Raw genomic sequence first — 24,492 nt, 5'->3', positions numbered from 1 at the left:
GGCTGAAAACCAGAAAGTTCATATTTCCACTCTGAAGGGAGGTTTTCACCCCGTTTTAAAATAAAGTGTAAGGAGGACATCTATGTTTCAACATTCATCTCTATTAACGTTCTCCTAGAAAATTTTCAGCTTGTTCAAAAAACAAGTAGTGTGCATTTTTGTAACCATTATGTGCTTTGATGGTGTACCATAAATTCATCATGTATATTTAGGAATACTTTCTCCAAAAGTATTTCAGAGTAATTGCCCTATATTAATAACAATGATTCCTTTTTATGGGAGTGGCAGTGAAGCTGTCTGCTCGTGGGTTTTCTTAGTGTCTGTTATCCTACAACTCAGCTCTGATGAAATATGCTTCGATATGCTCACAGTGCTATCTCTACTAATAACAGCCGGAAAGGAGCATCAAGAATTTGTTTTACCCATGAAATCCCAGAGAGATGCAGAATTCAATGAGTTTGCTAGAGTCTTGAAGCAGTGCTTTAACCACAGTGCTATCTTTACAGAGCGCAGTAGCCCTCTCAGCAGCGATGGATTGTTCATGTCTTACTCATTTGAGTGCAAGCCAACAAGCCACAGCACCAGTCCTGGTGATTCATGCTTTGTACAGTATATAAGGCATGCAGATCGCTACCAGCTTGTGGCAGTTGAAACTCATTTAATTAGATATTACACACACTGTTTTGATTGGGCTCAGTTTTTATCTCTGCTTTTTTTTTCTTATTACATTTCTTGTTTCCCTAATGTTCCTGAGAATAGCCATGTTGAGCCCTTTCTAAACAGGGATGCCTTTGACTGCACCAAGCTGTTCCCCTTTGCTGGCTTGTAGGAATTTACGTCCCAGTTCATCCTTTTTGCTCTGGTCTAGATTGGTCATGCTGCTGCACCGCTCCCAAGGGATTCGCCCGGAGAGCAAATTCCCAGGCAGTTCCCTGAGCTGACCTCATACCACTCGTATAAAGCACACAGGTGTGAATGACTGTGTTGCTGTAAAGCTGTGGAAGATCAAGATATGCTTTCTGGCACCATTTCAAGCTCAGAGGTGTTATCTTACATGTCGAAAGGAAAAAAAATCCTTCTTTCTCATGTTTTCTGACTGCTTGGTTGCTAGGTATAGTAAAATGAGCTTTCCTCTCAAATAGCAGATGCAACTAGAGACAACGGGGATTTGGAGGCTTCGTGTGGATCTATCTGCACCACGACATTTTGGTGGCATAGCTCCCAGTTACTGTTCCTGCTGGGCCCTGTAGGCTGAATTTCGTTTTCAGCTGGAACTGAACTAGAACTGAGTCATGTGGTTCATTTGCAATGTCATTTTTCCAAGTTTCTGCCATACATGATTGAGAAAAAAAATACTTTAGAGAAAAGTATTGGGCTTTTTTTTTTTTTTTAATCATGGCCACACTTGGACTTTCTGCTGAAATAAGTAAAGCAGAAGTGCTAATAAGTGACTCACTTGAGTACAAATGGATGTTAACATAAAATTATAAATCAGTATCCATTAACTTTCAGAGATGTACAAAGTGTACTGAAAGATGTAGTTTTCTACATTTTTGTTGTGGACAATAAACAAGTTTCTATATACGTCAGTAATTCAGAAAGTAATGCCTCCTATTTATTTCCATGGAAACTACAGCAGATACAAAGGTACAGTAACACTTTTTGATAGGGAAAACTCTCAGCTACAAAACACTATTTTTCAACGTAGTCATCACTGTTAGCTCTGCATTAGCTTTGCAGTTTCATCGGTGATGAACAGGAACCTGCACACCATGCTCATAAACATCTCCACCAGTAAAGGTGACCACTGCCATTGCCGCCGCTGCTGAAATGCACCACTCAGCCTCACTGTGCTCACATCCACTGTTTGATCTCCATCAGTGTTCAGCAAGCTTCCATGAATGTCAGTGGGTGCCATTTTTACGGCATGGAGGAATGCAGTGACACACCTTTGCACCATGTGCACTTCCATGTCAGACGCCATTCTGTCAGAGTGCCCCTCTGCTGCCATCTGTCACACGGCCACACAGCATAATGGGATACTGGTGGGAATGTTGAGCCTCTACTGCCATCCCGCCAACATCCACCTCTGATATTGTGGGCCAACATCATAACACAGGAAGCATTACCTTTGGAGCAGACCTCATATCAATGCTCATCTAGCTGGATTCACTGAGGCAGTACTGATGTAATAAAATGGTCCCATTTACATCAAATGAGGCCCTTTGGTGACAGAGCATTCTTGTTGTTCCACATGCCGAGCAAACAGCAGCACATCATGGCACAGTGCAATAATACTCTGACACATTAATCCATTCACTAAAATATTATACATCAGAAAGTCTGCACACATCGTATCCTCTGAATAATATGCTGACAAGATTGTTTCCAATCTCTGAGGTGACTAGGGTGACGCATGCACAAATCATGGATACAGTATTGCTTTTAATATGCAAAATCCCCTTCCATTCCATGTCAAGTGTGTATAAGAATGCTGGGAAACTGAAAGGAGGGCAATTACCATACCAATAGTTCAGAAAGTTTTTTGTGTGCGCCAACAGGAATGTGCCATTAAAATTCCTCCTCATCTGCTGATCGTTTTTCATGATTTCGCAGGGAGTTTGATCTGTTACACCTGTTCTTCTTCACAGGTGTGGTGAGGAGTAAGAATTTACTGTAACCCAGGAAGAAAACCAGGAAAAAGGTCACAATATGACAGTAGAAACAGTACTGTGGTTAAAGTCACACTGCTGAAGTATATACACAGTTCCACCTAGGATTTGTGGCTAATGTAATTCTTTATTGGAAGGCTTTGACCTTGTTACAGATTCTTGGCAGCTTTTCCCCACTCTGTTCATTACTAATGCAAGCTGTCAATCACTTTAGTTCTGCTTTGACATAGATTGCGGCTCAGAGGAGTTAGTTCTGTCATTCTTTTTATTTCTTTCATCTTTACTATCCTTTTTTATGGTCCTTAAAGCTAAAAGTATAAAAGGGTTATATGTGTACAGAAAAAAAGTCTGTTTTGGTAACTCTATCAATCTTGTTATAAACAGTCTTTGATTAAAACAGTTACTTTTGAACATAGTAAAACGAGGATGTGGTTTTCTACAGGCAACTTCTTGTAAATTACCCTCCCCCTCGAAATAAATCAGAACTCCTATTTGCATTACAGTGCTCAGGACTGATACCACCAGATCAGCTGCCACATCCCAAATCACGTACTGTGGGGTTTTTGCTCTCCGTGTGTTTTGACATGAGACAGCCATCATGAGTGATGTCTTACTGTGTGTGCTAATGTTAGCTGAAGTAACAATTTCCACGCCTTATTTCATTTCATTGACCTGGGTGGTGATTAATATTTCAGAAGGACTTAATACAGGTTTTCAGTTCCTGTGTCAGCCCGGTCTTTGAAAGTTTAGATTTGAATCCTACCAGCCTGGTGATAAATAATTTAACACTAACCAATAGAGAGGCAGTGAACAACTCATTCAGATCCTTCTCTTTAAAAAGCAATCTAATAGCAGTCATATCCACGTTTGAAGATATAGATATGAACAATTTGTTATAAAGAAATGGCAGCTCCCTTTCAAATTAGAAGAGAATATTACTTCCTGAAAACAGCGTAAGAAATAAAACTCTGTTGTTGAACAGTTATGGTATTAAATTCTGACACTAAATATTAATATACTAGGTCCTGCTCTATTATTATCTGTTAAAATAATGAAGCAGGCTTTTTTTTAAAAAAAAACGTTTACAAGGAATTCAGCTAGCCCAGTAAATCCTAGCAGTGAGCCTCGGGTTCATTCTGTTTTTTCTACAGGAATGGGCTCTGGAGGAGAGGTTGGGCCAACTTCTGAAAAGATGATGCTAGTTTGTTCCTCCCTGTCCTCTCTCAAAATTCAGCGTAGTGAGTGGGAGAGCAACGCATCTCCCCGTGAGTGAGTGCCACAGTCTGCTCTGCTGGCTTATGGGGAGTGCACAGAACTGGGTGCTTGCTTCCCATTGCCCTGTGCAATCATTCTTTGTTCTGAAGAGTATAGGCACTTAAAATAGACGAGTCAGATCGAGGATAGGCAATATAGTGTCTCGTCTCAGCAGGAATTGATGCTCAGAAATACTTCTTGGATGCAGTAAAATTCATGCAAATTCCAATCCAGTGCCTTAACAGGAAGATCAATAAGCCTGTTGAGTCTGTAGTCACATTTCCAGTATAGACCTTCCCTTTTACAGATGTCATTGGTCGCATTTTCCCTAAAAATACACCAGTGCAGTAAAGCAACCTTTGCAGAGTACTGATTTTTGGTACAAACACATTGCTGGCATTGATACACTGTTGACTTACTGGTCAGTTTCCATCTACATTTTCCCACTACCCTGTGGCATGCTGCTTTCTCAAAGTTTACATTTTGATTTTTGGGCAGAGCAAAGGAACAAGAGGCCAATTCATCATGATTTGGAATGAATAAAGCTATTGCTGGATGGCACCATCAATTTGCCAAATCTTCTTCACAGCAATTAGCATGACTGCAACTAATTGGTGAAAAGTTCGGGGAAATATCTAAGGATTTGTTAGGAATTTTTCTTCCTTGATGAGTTTTACTGCAATAGTCTGGATTCTTTTCACAGCTTCTCTTTTTTTTTTTTTTACATACATATTTACAGGGTAAATTGTTTATTATTTTTCCTATTGCAGGTTAATGAGCTTCAGTAATTCAAATTATTTTTATTCTAACTACCACATCTAATCTCATAAGCCATTTATTACATCATTACAGTAAATGATGTGTAGAAAATATAGTAATAATAGTACTGATGAGAACTGTAACAAAGTGTAAGATGTATGTTGGGTCTTCACTTCTCTAGGCAATGTAGTAATCCAGACACATACTAATGCTAGATCTGCTTTCGCTGGCTCTGGAAAGGGATCTCCTGAGTCAAAACCAACCAAAGAGACAAAAAGTAAAGAAATACACCAGAAAAGCTGAAGGGAAACATTTAAATTTAGGCAAATCAAACTGTAGCAGTCTACCACACTGAGTGAAAGACTACTGGTGTGCCTGAGAGCCTGACTGCAATTCCCTGCTATGAACCACCAGCAGCTGACTCCACTGCCTGCTCTTGACAGATGCCACACACCTGCAAGTCTCAGCTGCTCTATATGTAGTTCAAGTTTGATCTCAAATGTGCTGAAAAATGCTGCCAGGTACTGGTGATGCTGGTGTTTGTCCTCTCCCTCAAGATGTTTCTCATCTCATGCTTTGTACCCACACTGTGCACCATTGTGCTGCCAGGGGAAGTGCTATGTGCTACAAAAGCAGAAGGGAAATAGGTGGGAGTGCTGCAGATGAGCTTCCTTCCAAATTAATTTTCGATGTGTAAGTCTGTTCTGTCTGCTTCATTACCTGATAGCAGGAAGGCAACCTGAAATGCTTACCAGCAGGCAGTTAGAGATGTTATTGCAGTGACCTTTGCAAAAGATGGAGTTTTGGTTCTCCTTCCATTTGCAGTGGGTTTCATTCCAGCATCTCCCATCATCATGCCACAGGAACAGTGACTTTGGAGGGGGGTAAGTAGACGTTAACCCAGCTGCTCTGAGGAATGGAGAGCCTCGTTGCTGAGTTACAAGTCTATTTTTTTCTCCCAAGGAGGATTGTCATGGTCACAGCTCTTGACCAGGGCAGAACGTGTCTGACTGCCCTGCAGCATTCATCTGAAGCGCTGAACATAGGGCCTGGAAAATGTGGAGCACAAAATGTGAAGGGGGAAAAAAACTGATGTTTCCATTATTGCAGAGGGGCCGTGCATGGAGTTTGTGAGGCCTGAACTGAGTATGAGGAGGATCATAATACCTCTAATGTTTGCTTTGTGTGTTTGGATTGCAAGCTCTTTGGCCCAAAGATTGTGTCTCATCATGTATTTACATAGCTCCCAGCGCAGCAGGTCACTGGCCTCAGTAGAGGTCTCCAATCTCAAGTGATAATAATGAACTGGCTTTCTTGTAAGTGTTATTTACTCAAACAATACTGTGTTCCATTGTGCAGCATTGTTTTTATTAATTTTTTTTTTTCAGTTCAAATGAAATAAAAACGTTGTCCACTCAAACACTGAGGAGCAATATTAGTGTTCACCTCCTGCAGGGAAATAAAAATTCAAGAGTTTCAAATACCAGTGTTTCCTGCCCTCTTTAGTCACTCTGAGGACTTGTGTCTGATGATAAAATGCTTTATATCCATTTTAAACCTCGTCCAGGCTGGCATTCCTTGTCTGGATCTTAGCAACACAACAAAGCTTGCTTTGAAAGTCTTTTACAGAGGCAACCTTGAGTTCATGTAGTTGATACTTCTGTGAAGAAGCTCAGTTTATTTGTATAACAGCTGCTTGAATGCACATTTGCAGAATCTATCAGAGCATCTCTTAAAGCAAGTGGTGTAGTAACTTTAAAGCTGAGGAAGTGATTGGAAAACGTGCAAAGGAAGCAGTTGTTCTGAACTAGAAGATTAAACAACAACAAAACAGAATTCTCTATACTAAGAGAGAAGGCAAGGATGCTTTTTTTTTCCCATTTTTTATGTGAAAGTTTTGTACATTTTCTTCTGTTCTGCTGCTATGTGTGAATAGCACTATTAGAATCTGATTGTGCAAGTAGCTTTATGCATGAGCTTTCTGTCTTTAGTGCTGTGAGATGCTAGGAAAGGCACTTGGGGTATCATCCGGTTGCTTTGCAATGCATGCAAACAGTGTTGCTCCCAACTCAAACTACATGACGAAATGTGAGTGCTTCTGCTTAAAAATGTTGATTAACAATAACGCCTTCAGCATGAAGCTGCCTGATGTAGCCATGGCATAATTTTATTATCCCAGATGAAAGACAAATATGACCTCACTGTGCTTTGTATGAAAAACATTATTTTGAGTCTGTCTGGTTCCTTGCAGAGCTATGTTATTCAGTAACACTTGGCATATGATAACTTTTTCTGATGGTAGTGTGCAGAAAAATAGAAAATAAGGCCTGGCTGGAGCTGCCATCTATTCCCAAGATTTTAGTCTTGCCCTCTGAGCTCTTTGTCAGACAGCACAATCTGCTGCAGTACAGCTCCTGGTGTTTTCTGTAAGCAAATCCCAGCTACAATGCCAATTCTCTTCCAGAGTGCTAAAAGATATAAGTTGTAATTAAAGGCTGGAGAGGTCTGGGCCTTAGCTGCTGAAGTACTGCCCTTTACTTCTTTGATCCATTCTAAGAGGTGATGTTGTTTAAATCAGTGATATTAATGAGAGCACGTTTGCAATCACTGACAACAGAGGATTTTTTTAGGCATGTCTGCACAACTAGGCGTGAGCAGACCCACACAGGTGCCTGTGTATGGGGGGTTGCATTGCAAAACTACTCCCAGAAAAGGTGATTTGTCACCACAAGAGGCTGGTGCAGGTTTATGTGTCCTGCTACAAAGGTGCATTCAATCTCTGCAGGTGGCTGAATCAAAATTGTTTGTTCTGATAGCAGTGAATGGCATATTGTTTTAAGGTTGGTGTTCCATTCTGGTATTTTAGAATAGAAGTGAAGCATATTCCTATCAGTTTGGAAATCCTTGAGTATTTCTTTGTATTATTCTTACTCCTTCTTGCAGACAATTGTAATAAAATAGGAAAACTCAGTTTTCATCTACTTTCAGTGTTTTCAAAATAGAAAATCTGAGACCAGAATTACAAGATAGATATTGAAAGTGAAACTCAATTTTACTCCACTGTTCTGTTTACTGGAAATAAATAAATAAATACCTTCCCTACATTTTTTTGGGCTTTACTGAATGGGAGGATTAAATAAAAAAAGAATAAAAAAAAATTAAAAAGCAAAAAAATTAAAAAACAAAGCTGAAATGGTTTCTAAAACCTGAAATATAAATTCTAAAACTTTTTTTTTTTTTTTTTTTTTTTTTTAATTTACTAATGTTTAATTATATGAAGTAGTGGTGGCCCTCGGGTTTCACTGTTACGTCCCATTGAAATTTGGGAACTAAATCTTCAGACTCAGTTGAGTGAAGAGCCTCTAAAAAAAGAAAAGTATATGCAGTTAAGAAGCAACTAAGTTAGTGATCTGTTGCAATTACCCAAGTGAGTAATTTTGTTTCATTAATGCACCCTGCAGCACCAAGCTGCTTTTGTGAATGGGCACCGCAGGGCCCTTGCAATGCTCAAAGAGGCAGTTCTGTGACCAACCGCAGCGCGAGGGATCGCTTTACCAACAAGGGGGGAGAGAGAGAAAGTAGCTTAGCTAAAGAAAGAGATTAAAGACCATATATTATTGTCATGGAAGCCAATGGCAATACTTCAGAAGACTGTAGTGGAGCAGGATCAAACATCAGTTCTTTCTGGCTTTTCCAGCTCCCATTTGCTTGCTTACGGTGTTATTTAAGAGGGCATCTTGATGCGCATGGAATCTCAGCTTGAAAGGTGAAGGAGCGCGTGTGCTTGGCTTATGTGAATCCTTCTGAGAACAGTAGAAAAGCAGATAGCAATGAAGGGAAAAAGTGTTATAACTTCAGGGCTTTCATGGATCACTCAATATGGGAAACACACAACAGATGATATATTAAAGTGAGATATTGAATATCCATAAGAATACTAGCAAATGGTGTCAATTTTCAAACACTTTGCCTTGCCAGCTTCACAAATTTAAAATCAATCATCAAAAAGTCTCTGTATAGATCAGCTGAAGTGGCATAAAACCTTATGGTTATCACTCTGGCAAAATAAAATAAAATAAAGGTGAGTGTATAAAGACTCCGACTGCAGCTCTGAAAACTGGGGTCATCCAGACTCTAAGTATAGAAATAAATGCTGAGGAAAAACAATGAGACATGGCGCACTGCTAATAAATAAATCTTTAGGAGGAGGAGGACAGCTGAACACACAGAAAAAAATAGATTTCACAGAGACTTACTTTTGGTTTGAGCACAATTTTTTCACGAAATTATCATAAAGCAATCTTTCTTCTGAGAGAAAAAAAAACCAAACGGCTATAAACAAAAAATTCTTGGGCACTCCTTGGAGAGTTGTCAAAGTAGGTAGCTTTCATACACTACAGTGCAAAAATATTCATTAAAATTAATTTTTAAAATGCTCTGGCCAATATTAGTTGCCTACTGTCCTTTCCTTGATCATAAATTATAAATGAACCAGCACAAAACGTGGAAAGCGTGATTTCATTAATAAATTATTTGTGTGATTATTAGATTTTGCAATTATTGGGCTAATAGGCTGAAGATCCTAAAGCATTTCTCACTTGAGGGTGGCGATGATGGTCATGATGGTATTAACACCACTATCAGTGTTCCACAAGGAGCGTAAGGCCAGCCATCTCCTTGGTCCCTACTTGGAGACATGGCTGCTGGAGAGTCCATTGGGTCTGCACTGAGAGAGCAGGAGCTGATGCTGAGGACAGTTGGTGTGAGCAGAATTCTTTGGGTGCCTCCCTCGACCCAAGACTTTAAAATCTGGTTGACAAGCAGCATACTAACCAGAGGGGATCTTCTCCCCACAGTGGCCTGCCGGCGTCAGTGGCACACGCAGCTGGCTTAGCCCATTCCAGCGGTGGCTCCGGGAGCTCCAGTGAGTCCGAGAGCAGCTCTGAGTCCGACTCCGACAGTGAGAGCAGCTCCAGTGACAGCGACTGCAACGAGGAGTCACGCAGTGCCACGCCAGAGGTACGGCCATGCTCGCAGCATCTCCCTGGCAGGAGCTTAGAGGGTGGAAAATGTCAGAGCTCTATGCAGTTTGATGCTGTTGACTTTTTTTCTCCCTTTACAGTTTTACTTGTATGACCCACATACTCATTCTAGCTTTTGGAAGAATCCTTCTGGCCTACATTTGAATTGCTTTAAAGAAATATTTAGATTTTTGCCAGTAGCTAGAGAAGATTTTATTGACACAGTATTCAGCTGGGGCTAAGGAAAGGCAACGTGACGAAACTGTATCTTCAGGGACCAGCTAAACTTTTTAGTTGTATTAAATTTCTCCAGGGCCACATTGTAAACCAGATAAGGAAGCCTAATTAACCATAAATACTCCATAAATGCTCCCATAAAACTAGCAGTCACCACTAGTTGACTGAAATAAAAAGGTGCATTAAAAACATCCTCACTTAAAGGGAAAGGCTTTGCTTCTGTCTGAGACTTGCTCCTTGTTCTTCACACTGCAGCCTGAACCCCCCTCAACAAACAAATGGCAGCTGGATAAGTGGCTGAATAAAGTGAACCCCCACAACAAGACCATCATCAGCAATCAAAATGAGCCTCACAGTGAGACCAGCTCCCAGCCGCAGAGCAGCCAGCAGGCTGAAGGACAAAACAAAGGGAAGCTCAGCAACAGCCTGCCCCCAACCGATTCCAAAGACCGGGCGATCCTCAGTCCCATCCGTGAGAAAGCCAAACCACGGGTTGCCCAGAAAACCCCAGAGGCAAAAAGCTCCAAGCAGAAGTCGCCAGCTCATAATGAGCCAGTTGCACAAAGGACTACTGGGAAAAAGCAACCCAAAAAGGTAGAAAGGACTTCCAGTGTAGAAGAATATAACTGGCCCAAACCAAATAATACCAGCAACACTCCCAAAGAAAAAGACACACAGGAACCCCCTGAGCAGCCAAAGGTTCGAACTAAAGCAGCAGTTGGCAAGACCGCCCCAAGGAAGGAACCTCGAACGAGCACAGGTCTCACTTCGGAGAAGAAAAAGTACAGAGGCCCCAGCAAAATTGTCCCCAAGTCCCGGGAATTTATTGAAACTGATTCATCTACTTCTGACTCAAATACAGATCAGGAGGAGAGCCTGCAGGCTAAGATATTGCCAGCTTGTAGTGGACCGGCCAACGGCATCAAAGTGAAGGACTCTGGCAGTAACATCCTCAGTGTAAGTAGCTTAACTAGCAATGGCAGCAACACATCCATCGACCAGACCAGCAATGACTTGGAGGAGCAGCTCTTTTCTCCTATCCCAATTGTTCAAAATGAACTTCTGTCCCCACTGAGAGAATATGAAGAACTCAAATCTCTTTGGGTGAAAATAGACCTCAGTTTACTCTCCAGGATACCTGGGCAAGAGCCTTTTGAGACCACATCTGTGAAAACTGAACCAAGAGAGGCAAATGTGAAACACAGACGACCATCTCGAGAGTCCCCTACCCCAGCAGCTGAGAAAACATCCACAAAATCCAAAAGGAAACACAAGGTAAGTAATTTTCATCATTCAGGAGAAAACACTATTTCTGTGCATCCTTGAGGTTAGGACAGCAATCACTGACTCCTCGCTGACCTGCAGCAGGGCTGTAAGGAGACATGGTACCACTAAGGTTTTATTATTTTTGCAGAAGACAAACATTTACCTGTACATTACAAATTAACGTAAGAAATCAGTAAAAAGGAAAATTGACATCACTTTTCAAAATCTATGAACAAAGTTGGTTGGTGTTTTTCTTAGGTTTATCGTACCAGCTTTTTTCACTGTGTTTGCTCTTTGCATGCTAATTTGCAGTGTTCTGCAATCTGCAGAAGGACTCCTCATGACAAGTGCTAAGGGCTCATCCATATTCAGAAAACGTGACTTCTGTTTGGAAGGCAAGTTTTATCGTTGGCAGAATTAATGCATTTTCACCACTTGCTTAAACAAGCATAACTTCATTAAAGTCTATGAAATGGTGCTTGCTTGTGCTCATGGTGAATTTAGTCTTTATATCTTTTTGTTACACCAATGAATGTAATTCACAGACATGTCATTTGCTTAACTAGCTGCTCTGTGTATGCAGCTACCTGGAAAAGCAAATATGTTTTGACTTAAGGCATTATGTTTTATCATGTGTTTATGTTATTTATGCCCAAGGGTATCCTATCTTGTAGGATATGACAGTGCTCTTCAAACTAAATGTGTTCTCAGAAAAGAAACAGGAGTTTTATATCATAAATGATTTTTTGTAGTTGTTGGTTTTCTGTTTTTGGTTTGTTTTTTTTTTTTTTTTTCCAACTAAAATGTCTGTGCTCTGGTCTCCTTGTGAGAAGTTATCACTGCATATGTTTTGTACCCCAGATTTTCTAAATCATTATGAATGTGACTTCAGCTGTCTGTTCCAGCGGACTTCTGAACCGCATTGAAATGCTGCATTTGAGCCGTCCAGCCGTACAAGAGAGTTAATACGTGAAAAACACAGACAATGCCAGGCAGACACAGGGTCTGCACCCTGCCTACATGAGTCACTGCACTGGCTCCTTCCCTGTTGAATTAAGTGGAAATAATCACAAGCAAACTCAGCAGGTTTTTATTCCATGTATATTCTAGCTGTACTCGAAAGGCAGAGAGGTAAAAAGGAAGGAGAAAGAAATAAAGAGAAAAGGGATGTATAAATGTCAGTGTTTATATGTATGTCCAATAGGGTGTATATTAATTAAACAGGGAAAAAAGGAAAAAAGAGAAGAAAAAAAAAAGAGTTTGTGCTAGGTCACGGTGGAGTGTCAGTATGATGGCTAAAACAAGAGCACAGTACTGACAGCTTGACTCAGTGCTCCCAGGGAAAGCAAATAAAATGGAACCACAGAATTTCATTAGCTGGAGTTGTGAATCACAAAGGAACATTGTGAGGTGTCTCACTCTGGGATTGCACAAACGTAAGCTACACTCTGAAACAGCCTGTTCAGCTTCTTGATGATTGTTCATCTCTACCCAAGAGGAAACAAACAAATTACAATGGCATTAACAGTTAAAGTAGAGTAGGAAGAGCCAGATTTGGATTCTGAATCGTGCTAATAAAAGATTTATTTTAGCCGTATGCCAGCAGGCTTGAAGAATGCTATGAAGGTTCCAGTGATAGAGCAATAATCAGCTTTGCTTGTATCGGCCCAGTTCAGGCACAGAAGTCATGCACCACGGAATCTTCCAAAGCAAATTTCACACCAGCTATCACTGTTAATGACTGCCTCCTTAGAGTAGCAGTCTTTAAGTCCTGAGAGAAATACTTACTCAAGGAACTTTACCCTTGGACTTCCATTAAGTAAATGAATAAAAGCTGCATACTTGAGTAAGATTTGGTGCTATCAAGTCAGTCCATCTGAATTATTAATTACATTCCAGTGCGCTGAAGAAGATAACTATGGCATATGAGGTATTTTGCTTCCTAATTGACTGGCTATGTCACTGGTTATATAACTTGTCATGTGTCTGGAGCATGTTTAGCTCTGATTTCAGGTGACTTCTCTTAGGCCAGTATTTCAACCACTGCTACAGTACAGAAAATATACTGAGATTCCTGAGCAGCTCGTAATGTGCGTAGATGCTTGATTTTTCAAGTTGTACATTTTTTGTTAAAACAGTCGGAAAACCTGGAAACCTTTGTTGAAACCAAGAAGCAGCGCCTGGAGGACCCTTCAGCTTCATGCTTGCTCCCACCTTGTATCTCTCCGATACCGAATCACAGATTAACCAGCTCTAAAGAGTAAGTTCTTTTTCTCTCATAACATTCAAGAGGGATTTCACAGTATCATTCAACCAATGTATTTGCTGTAGAGCCAAATGGGCAAGCATAAGTAGCATCGCTATTCCCATCCCAGAGAAAGAGGGTCCATGTGATTTTGGACGATCAGTCAGTCTTCTCGTGGGCCACAGGAAATCAGAGTCCCACCACAGCCCAGAGTTACTCTTCTTTCACCATATTGCATTTCACAGAACCACAGAACCACACTCTTTAAAGGTTTTTTCTTGCCTCCATCATCCTTCACCACAGTAGAGCCAGAATGGGCTCTATTTGGTTGACTAGAAAATATTTTTCGAGTTGTTTTCTTAAGAGATTATTCTCAGTTTTCTTGAATGAAATAATGACTTTGCCATTCATTTCAGTGGCTCTTATACTTTGTGTATACAGAAATGCCAGAGGTGAGAGCCTAAGTGATTCAGACACATGCATTGTGTTTCAGCAGACATAATCAAGTTGTTTGTGCCTTTCAGTGTCTTTGAGAGATGGCTGGAGTGTTTCATCAAACAGGCACCACATAAATAATGATTCTGATTATAATAATCAGAAGATTAACGTTCTATAAATAACCAAATAACCCAATTCCCTTTTGTCATCAATTTTTGTGCTTTTTTTTTTCTTTTGAGATGAGGCATTGCTCTCTGCTTCCCAGTAGGACAAGCAAAGAATCAAATGCACAATGTGCTTCTGAAAACAATTTGACTGTTTTCGTATCTAACTTTAGAGAAAGTTCAAAAATCATTTATGAGACAGTGCATAGATTTTAAATCCCGTAAAGAAGGTTGAGCATTATTTTGTTTATACCAGTGTAATTATAGATGAACTTCAGTCCTTGAGCTAACCCCTCATTGTACCACTGAAAATATCAGTTGGAGACTGGAAAAGGCAGATGATTTGAAAGTAACAGTGTGATCTGTAATATGTTGCACATTTGATAAACATCATGATGAGTGTTGCCTGACTGTCATTGCTAGAAATATGAGTACAAATATATTGCAGAGAGAATAAGGATTATCCATCCCCAACACCTCCACAATCCATTATAAAAATCTTTCTATTCTTGTCTTCAGCAAACCCAAAGGGTCCACCCCCAACCTGATGTTTCTTAATTTGAGCTTGTTTTCCAGATCATTAACTTGGCTCCTCAGAGCTTTCTAGCCTTTGATATTCTCTGTAAAAATATAATTGTGTCCATCGGTAGTTATTTCTATTTGGTTGTGTCCATCAGTAGTTATTTCCATATGCTATCTTTCATCTCATCTGCCTCAAGTTTTGAAACAAAACGTTCTGAGTTCAGCTGCAGAGACCTGGATCACACAACGTTTATTATTAGTGTATTTTGAGTTCATTTAAAACAAATGCAATATTATTTGATAATTCAAGTCTCCAACTCTATCTGATGTGTCTCTGAATACAGATCAACATATTTCCCAATAGATTAGGGAGCTGACTGAACTGCATGACAACAAATTTCTGGAGAGCCCCAGGTTGTTTTTAAGCAATCAGAAATAGCTCTGTGTTCCACAGGGTTAAGCAGAATTTTAAGGGGAGGCAGAAGAAAGGGGAGGCTAAAACTATGCACTGTTCAAAGGCATGGGAGAAAATAACACTTCAGTGATGAAAGGCTGAAAGAAAGGCTTTGCTGTTTAAACCTTCCTCGCTTCCAAAAATCCTTCGTTTTCATTCAGAGCTGTCTATACGAGGACTATTAGAAATAAGGATGATTTGGCTAGAGAGGACAATGCTGTTCATCCATGAAGGTGCAATGTCTCATGGTGGGTGCTCTCTCTTGGGAAGAACTGTACATCTCTACAGTTAGAACATTTTTGGCTCTCTGTGCCAACAAACCAAGCATACCAAGGCAGACTTCAGAGACTCTCATTGGGTTTTTTATAGATGCAGAAATGTTTTGGCCAAAAGACCATGAACTCTGGAGTAAAATAAGGAGGCATTCGGGAAGAAACTGGGTGAAGACAGTCACACCTGTGCTTTTGTAGCTCCTACTAGCTGACTATATGTGTGTTAGGTATTTAAATATCTTTCATAACCTGTTCCTAAATGTGTGGGCTCAGTAAGCTGCAAGGATGCACATTTAAGCGAAGTATTACATGTCTAATATGGACAATTATATGCCTAATTCCTACCAGTTCCTATAACTACACGTACAATTTTAGTGTAGAAATTTCAGATGGTCAGTTATGAACTCCATTTGACAACTGGATAACAATTTTGTTTTATGTAGTCATTGTACAAGCAACTAGTTATTTCTTGTTCCTTCCCTCACACAGTCAGGGGCTCATGCTTTTTCATAAATCTGATGTGACACTCAAAATAAAATTGTTCAAACAATCATCATGGTATTTTCCTCATTCCTAATATTTCAAAGCATATGAAGGAATAAAGGATACTATTTTATGTCCAAGTAATTCATAGTAATTGCTTGAAACACTGCTGTGAGGCTGTGTTTTTGTCAGATCAGTTGCCCACTTTGCAGCAGAGAATTGCTTTTGTATTTACTTGATTGCCAGAGCAATTTTAATTTAAGCATTAATTCTGTGTGCTGCTGAATACCATTTGTGTCTGAATACCTGATCAGTAGATCCAATCCAGACAGAGCACTATTTGACAACATTTGGCAGTTTGTAATAATACAGAGAGTTATGTGCTGATGCAAACTACGAGTCTGAAATCAGACTAGAATCATACTGGGGAAGCATGCCTGCCATCTAGCTAGGCTGATTTTCAAGATTTCCTGTTCACTTTTGTTTGACCTTTAACTAAATACGCACCTGCACTTCACAACATATATTAGTGGATCCCTTGGGTAGTCACAACGGCATTCGTTGCAGTTCATTCATGGCAGAGGCAACCTTCTACATCTGACAACGACTTCAGCTTCATTCAGTACGCTGCCATATGGCCCAAGCTAATGCTAGAGCGACCTTTCCCTGCTAACCCCCTGCAGAAGATCAGATACACCGTCAATGTGCAGCATTTCTTTGTGGACAAGGAGTGTAGAGGCAAAGGAAAGCCAAGTGATTGGCGCAGACAATGGCTTTTGTCTCACTAATAGGCCAGAGCTACAACCACATACCACAAGGAGTAGTTAAAGAAAGGGTAAAGGAAAGCAGAATGAATTGTTAGAGAAGATGGAAATTCTCTCTCCTTCACACACTGACCTCTTGTTCACTGCTTGCTTGCTTTCTGCCCTAAAAGAAATAGGCTGAAAAAAAAAAAAAAAGAAAAAAAAAGCAGACGGGAGTCCTCTTGTTCCTTGGTAATTGGCCTTTTCCGACAGAGATTAAACTGCAGCTGGAAGACCATCAGTTCTGCTGGTGGTTTTTTCTTTGCACTTTTATTGTGCTTCTCCCTCGATTTTAAATATAGTTTAACTAATAATCATGTCAGCCAATTAAACCGTTGAGTCTTGGTAATTATTGCAATAAATTCATTCAGAATTAGTGATTACTGCAATCAAAGACTAGTTTCTTAGCCCATTAACAGTCCAAAGCAAAGCGATAATCTGGTTAACGGCTGGTAACAACCTATTTCATTGAGGTTATTGTTCACGTAAATGCTTTGGTGTAAGTCTGAGGGAGGTAACATTGCTAAATAATCAGTGTAATTCCCGTGAATCCTGTAAATGTACAGGATTAAGTCGGCAACCAGGAAAAAACTATATTAAGTACTGTCATTGGGTTTTGGATTTTTGTCATGCAGAAAAAATAGATCCTCAAGTGCCCTTTCAGTTGTAGTTATATTTTCTCACCACAGAATGAATTCTGCATCTTGGGTTGTTCCATCTTGTGCTTGAATGCAAAGCTGAAGTGAACAAAGCTTTGAGTTGTGTCCGAAAGGGGTGTCAGATCTCTGAATATAATCTCTCTTCTGGAATATATATATATATAATCAGAGAATCATAGAATCGCTTGGGTTGGAAGGGAACCCTTGAAGGTCATATAGTCCAACTCCCCTGTAACGAACAGGGATATCTACACCATGACTAAGTTGCTCAGAGCCTCATTTAGAGAAGGTACTTCTACTGTGGAACTTGCAACTTCCTTCATTTTTTTCTTGTGCTATTCTCTTAATCCCCCCATCTCCATGTAGCAACTGAGAAATGTTTCACTTGCTGTGCATGTGCGGTGCGGTGCCCCATGCAAGTGCCAGAGTCTTGCTTTAGGCCTGGAAACAGGCAAAGATGTACTGAGAAACCTCACTAGTGGTTTCTACAGTGAAATTAGCCAGTGACTCACCTTCCATTTTCCTTCGGGCACTCTTGAGGGAGATCTGTAAGGCTCAGTAGCTGCTCCCTTCCCAAAGCTGTACCAGAGTGAAAGAAGAGCTTCACACTCCTCTTTGTGCAGGGTAATTAGAACCACATCACTCTGTGCTCCCTTCCATATACATTTGTTAGACAGACCCACTGAACACCATGCTCAGGGCAGCCCACTGGCTTGGGAGGCAGAGGATTTCAGTTCTACTCTTGGGTTTTTCATTAGTTGTGTCTGTTTTTCCTCTGAACAATTCAATAATGCATGTATGCTTTCTTGGAGAAGCATTTGCTTTCTTTTGGAAAATTTTCCTCTGGAAAAAGTTCAGAGTGTTATTTTACTATAGCAATGGTGACTTGTCTGAGTTCCAAAATACCCTTTGGTGGTAAGAAAGCTAGCAGATGGGGCTTTGAGTGAGAACTTTTTGGAGTACATTTGCAGGACCACATGTGCATAAAATGTCTTCTCAAAGAATTGCCCATCTCCTCTGATCTGATTGCTTTCCTTTGATCTTTAGGCCCATGTGTTTTCCAAGCAGGAGAACATCCATACCTGCCCTGCTGCAAGGCAATATAAATTCTGTGCTGATTTTATTTCTTCAGTCTGAAGATCTTGAATATTACAGAATTTCAAATAAGTTATTTTAAACTCTGCTTCAGTTGAACTCAAAGAGTTTTGAGTAGAAGAGCTATAAAACCTGAAGCATAGGGGTTTCATTTGATATCGCTCTGTTGTGAAAACAGAGAGGCTGAAATATTTTTGTGCTGCCAAAGGCCCAAAGTAAGGGGACAGACCGAAGCAGGTGTACATACTGACACTTTTGGTGAAAATGCAAAAAAGTCTAGACTGCATGTCAAATAAGAAGTGGGGAAACATGGGTTGATTCTTCTCTTTTGCTTGTTACTTTAAAGCAAAGTAAATCTATAATTCCTGACACTGACTGAAAGCAACTAGGAATGAAACATAAATTCTTGTTGACTTAATTTGTTATTGAAATGTTAGTCAATAATCATGAAAAGTGAATGATTGTGTACTGTGCTATTAGATGTCCAACAAAAGATTAAAATTCAGGTTATCTTCATTGACTGAATTAGAGCAGTACCTAATACAAAAATCTATGAGTAGATTAATATGTTAAACAGTCGCTATGGTGCTGTGTTGTTTGTTGTTTTTTTTTTTCTTGATGGATTTGAGGGAAGAAAAGTCTAGCATGGTTTTTTTGTTGCTGTTTTTACCATGTATCACAGCTGCCTTTTGTAGCCAGCTAACAATTTCTGTACATAAAACAGACAATAGATTATCATATTACTTGAGCTTTCATGTCAAAACCACATTCATTTTCTGAATCACCTCCACTTCATCAACCAATATCTGCTCAAGGGCTTTTGCCAGCAACAATGTATCATTTTAATATAGTGTAGAACATTGGTTTTATTCTAGAGGTCAAATAATTATTATCTTATTGTTACAGTTATCGTTTTGTAGTTGTTATGGAGAATTATTTTTGTTCACGTGGCGTGTGCTATTATGCGTTTTTGCAGAGGTTGCTTATGTGAGCCCTAATCTACCTCTTTGAAAGATGCTTAATGTTAAATACATAAATAGCCATACTTGGTGTCAAGTATACTAACCTCTGTGCATAAAACTTTTCAGCACTTTGCTGAGTCAGAACCTCTGTGACCTCTCAAATTAAGACTGACTCAAATTAGCATTTAAAGTGGATGCAATTTATACTAATGCACTGCAAGTTGTCCTCCAAAGCAGGAGGTTTTCGTGCCCTTTGAAACAGCAGGGATAGCTCTTCTGTTTTCACTGCCTGTCTCCTTTTGACTTAGCTCGTGGGACATGGGGGATCACAGCACATATTTAAGGGTTTTCATTAAGTAAAATCTGGAGCTTTGTACTATGGAGGAGAAACTATGGTTCTTGACATGCAACTGATTCTTATCCGTGTCCCAGGAGCAGCAGTAACTCGGTGAAGAAGATGGCGAAGAAAAGAGAAGAGAAGCTCTTCCCTCCTCCATTATCCCCCCTGTTGGACGAGCCTGTGCACCGTCGGCACAGCACTGACAACAGCTCCTTCAGCCAAGAAACCAACGTCACCAACACCCCTCAGACCAGCAGCTCTTCCTCCTCGGTTTCTAAACACAGAAAGAATGAAAATAAATCTTCTTCTAACCCCAAAGGAATCTGTGTAAGTAACAAGACCTCAGTTGCTGGAAATGGACAAGATAAAATTACCTTTATTCTGTCTAGTATCTATCCTTAAATCCTTACGTAGCCCCACTCTAGAGCAGCAAGGCATGGATCCACGCAGAGCTGTGAATAAATGACTCTTGCAAGTTCCATCTTTAGGTCAGCGTTAGGCATCTGCTTCACATAGTGTATCGTTCCCTGCAACTCCCTGACCTTCAGAGGACAGACTTTGTCCTATTCCCAACTGCAGATACAACATGCACCGTTTTCAAATAAAGCATCAAGAATACTGGTAACTTTAACATTAATAATTACTACAAATTCTGAAGCAAACTTAAGGTATGCCAAATCTTATGGACTAAACTAAACACACAGTAAAAATCTAACCTGCCCATAGCACACTGAAAACTAAAATGTCTTCTCACAGGTTTGCAGGCTCCCAGTTTCTAGAAGTAAGGCGTATTTGCACCTCATCTTCATAAATCTTGTACTAGGCTTTTGAAGATCGTGCAAACAGTGATTAGTTTTCCAGTAAAAACATCATTCTGTTAGGACCAGCTCGCCACTAAACATTTTTACATAGACAGTACTTTCTTGCCTTTCACCAGATTTAGATGATTTCATACTAAATGTACATGAAAAAGAAACAAAGCTAGCAGCTGCATAGCAAATTGACTTTAAAAAAAAGAAAGAAGTAACATTTCACTTGGTCAGTTGGTCCTCTGCTTTTACGGAGAAGAGGGAAAACTCAGTTTTCTGGCTGATTTTAGAAAATGACTAGAACTTCAAACTTCTCTCTTAGTATCAAACCGTATCTTCGTATGACTGTCAGAATTAAAAGACAGGGAGAGAATTCTTCCACAGAAAAGGACGCGTAACCCCATTTTTCACAGTTCGCCACCTTGTGAGAGGTTGTTGCCATACACTGTAATAGCAAAACTCAGAAGTTGCACTGGAACATAGGTGACAAATCGCTTCACCTTATTCATTCAGCCCTGTTGCTTTCTGATATCATTGTGCCACTTCAAGCTGCAAGAGTAATATACATGCCTTCAAGAGAAACCAGTGCCAAAATGAACTGTGTGTGTCAGCAAGTAAGCTATGCTATGCAAAGAGCAAGGCCACTTCCTCTCACTCCCAGCACCTCCAATTTGGATTTTCCTTGTTTTATCTATTACCTTGATCCCCAAAATATTTGTCTTCTAAAATATTTTTGTATTCTAAAATATGCCAGAATTCTTTATCAGTTCTTTGGTTCATCTATAATTTAGTTTATCTGGTTGAAAGTTGCAATTGCCTGATTTAAATACTTCTATTATGCTTGTATTTTTAGTCAATGCAAAGTCACAACTCCCAACTTTTCCTTTTCATTCTTTTTTCTGTTCAGTATAATAAGGATGAGGAAACTGGTCCTTGCTGAAATCTGAGCAGACTTCTCATCCACCTTACAATTATCTACTAATTCTGTAGAAAAACTGTTACATTAGTGTGATCCACCTCATACTGAGTTTTTTTCCAGCCTGCAGCCCAACTTGGCTTTAATGATTGTGTTATCAGTAGCACTGTGTTGTCCAGGATGACTATCACCTTGGACTGGAGTCATAATGCCTAATTAATCTAATGGGGTCACGTTATAAAGGATGGAAGATGATTTCATGAGGTTTCTTGGACATAGTTGGGTAAACATGCATGTACCTTAGCTTTTTTTGAATTTTGAATTATGAATAATATTTGAATATTATGAATATTCAAATAATAGCAGTCCATTTTTCTAGGAGGAAGAAACACACAGTGCACCAACAGCCAACACTGTTCTTGATACGAACCATCTAGAAACAGACGTCTGGTCTGCAATGCCAACTCTTTCCAATGGGAATTCTGAGTCCAGAAGACCTAAAATCACATTTGATGATGTGTGAGTACTATTAGATCTCTTTGTGCTAGTTGCATATTAGGTACTTGGGATTTCTGTAGAGTTCCCAGTGAAAGAAAAGTATCTTTAATTATTATGGTAGCATTGGGCATTTGTGTGGACAGTACTGCACAGTGGCACGTACAGTTTTAAACTTTACTAATTAACTGTTATCACTGATTAATGAACTCTCTGCTGATAAATGTTTTCAGATCATGAATGTTGGCTCACAGTAATTCTTCTTAATTTTTTTCTAATTAGTTTAAAATATTTTTCCTTTTCCTCTGTTCAGCAGACTTTAATGGCTCCTTTGGGTGGCCAGTTTCCACAGCTAGTTATTTTGCATTCTGGTAACTCATCAAATCTTTTCATATGGCAATTTCAAATTAATATCAGGATAAGACTGAAAGTGATAAGTAGGTATATACATCTAAATTGTTCTTGGAAGCAGTAAGCACTTTTCTCAAACAATGTTTGTCCAACTGTGTGAAAACAAAGACTTGAAATAATTGATTTTGTCTCTTTAGGCTCCACAATGCAGATTATTATATGCAAGAAGCTAAGAAGCTAAAGCATAAAGCAGATGCATTGGTAAGTTTTCAAGGCTTTTTTGTCTCTCTCCGCTATGGAGCTGGGTATTACAAAAATTTGAATTCTTAATCTTTCCTAAAGCCTCAGAAACCAAAGGAACCCTTCTGTGGACTAAAATATGCTTCAAACTGTACTCTGTAAACACACTGCCCACAACAAGCCAAAGACTGAGCATCGTTCCTAGGCTTTAACACATCATTCACGCTGAAATAAACTTCTCACAATAGCTGGTTTCTCTTCTGGGGAGAAGCAACAATCTTACTGTGGAAAGGATGTAAGATAATATCAGCAAAGTTGATGTGTTTTTGAAATTTGCCCTTATACTTGCTTTGAGCCCAAAACAAAAATACTGAAAGCTAAAAAAAGGCAAATTTCATCATCGTTTGGCAAAACTACTTGATATTTTAAATCCAGTTGTTTAAAATTTACAGGAATTGATTTTTTAATAGTGCATTTGTTTTTATTGCATGCTATTAGGCTGGCAAATAAAGACTGAACACACTTTTTTTTACAAAAAAAAAATCTTGCAATGAGGTAGTTCAGTGCTGGGAAAGCTTCTTCTCTCATTTTGTCCCAGATCACATTGCACCTAAACTGGCCTAATTTTGCAGAGATTTGGTTTTGACAGAACTACCATATCTGATACATTACAATTCTGACTGATTTCAGCCATAGTTTGTTCAGTCCAACATATTGCTAACACTGAAGTGCCTTTAATAGTCATTTGTTTGTAGTATGGTCTGTGCTCCTCTATGCCGTGCAGAGTGCAGAATAGCAGCTCATTTATGCAGGCTAAGTGGAACTTGGTTCATCTATTTATTTAAACCAAGATGTCTTAGAGTGTGGCCATTCATTTCATCCCTCCAGTTCTTCTTCAGTTGTAATTTGGGTGATTATTCACCTGTCACTGATCATTTGGGCAGTTTTGTGTGTGCATACAGCGTCATCCTACATCAGAGACTTTTGTACCTGGAAATAAATGCTTGTCAAAAAATAAAACAATGAAATGCTACGTTGTAAAAATTAAGAAACCACTGTTCTCCCTCTGCTGTCGGTGAGCTGAAAGGGTAAAGGAGAATTGATGCACCAAGCTGCCTGCTTCAGCTTTCCCTGCATTATCAGCGTGTTTTCTATGGGAGTTGGGTGTGGGCTTTTGTCATCGCACCGCAATTGTCACCAAGGCAGCAGCTTCTCTCCCAAGGTACCCTTTCAGAGGGGCTGTGAGCACCTGTGGCCTGGCCCAGATCTGGCTTCATCACAATGCTGGGACCTCAGTCAGGAAGGCTGGCAGAAGTGGCCTGGCAGCACCTCCCTCAACTGGCTGACCTTTAGAAAAAGCACACGTGGCTCTGGCACAGGGCTGCCTGCTCCACAGGCAAATATTTACAGGCTCAGGCTCCTGATGATCTCAACGTGTTATGTCGATCCGCTTTCCTCCACAGTCTGATTTGCTCCATAAGTGTTGACCTGTCTTCCATCCTCTTACCTTTGACTGTGCCTTGTGGAATTAGTGGTGTTTCTCAAGCAGAACTAAGAGGAGCAGGCAGAGCATGTCATGCCGCTACCCGCGGGCAGGCTTCTCCTGTCACATGCAGTTTGACACCCCGAGTGCTCCTACAGGAATGTGGGGCCAGACACTACGACTTGTTGGCAGATGTAGATACCCACCAACAATCTGCTTTTTGCTTTCCGCTACTTAGGTCTCAACCTTTCCCCCTGCACCCACCCACTCAATACAGCTGCACTCAAATTATCTCCATCTAACATGTTTGCTGTGAAAACCTGAACTGTTAGTTGTCCTATGGAAACAATTGCTTCTGGTTACTTGGTGCTGACATGACAAAGAACACGCAGAAGTGAAAGACGTGTTTTAGTGGTTGGAAAGATACTGCACGTGGCCTCCGAATATGTCAGCACATGTGAATGAGATGTGTCTATTGCTGTGCAGTGTCTGAGCTTGTGTGGCACAGAGATCTCTGGCGAAGGATGCAGCATTTTGTATCACGGGAGCAAC

The 24,492-nt window shown here is 40.0% G+C and overlaps 1 protein-coding gene across 1 annotated transcript in view; it reads left to right on the top strand.

Annotated features, from left to right (window-relative positions):
* The window catches only part of AFF2 (AF4/FMR2 family member 2), a 340,167-nt gene that overhangs the window by 289,852 nt on the left and 25,823 nt on the right, over positions 1-24,492 (top strand). The window contains exons 11-16 of the mRNA XM_042824815.1: positions 9,542-9,704; positions 10,199-11,218; positions 13,348-13,469; positions 19,739-19,973; positions 21,751-21,890; positions 22,415-22,478. Coding sequence (XP_042680749.1) covers positions 9,542-9,704; positions 10,199-11,218; positions 13,348-13,469; positions 19,739-19,973; positions 21,751-21,890; positions 22,415-22,478 — 1,744 coding nt within the window. The remainder of the gene's footprint in view (positions 1-9,541; positions 9,705-10,198; positions 11,219-13,347; positions 13,470-19,738; positions 19,974-21,750; positions 21,891-22,414; positions 22,479-24,492) is intronic.

The sequence above is a fragment of the Centrocercus urophasianus genome, unplaced genomic scaffold (assembly GCF_019232065.1).
Source record: "Centrocercus urophasianus isolate 14NV4802_14NV808 unplaced genomic scaffold, USGS_Curo_1.0 seq_24, whole genome shotgun sequence".
Taxonomy (NCBI): Eukaryota; Metazoa; Chordata; class Aves; order Galliformes; family Phasianidae; genus Centrocercus; species Centrocercus urophasianus.
Note: the sequence above shows the minus strand (reverse complement) of the source record. Positions and strands in the feature narration are given on the sequence as shown.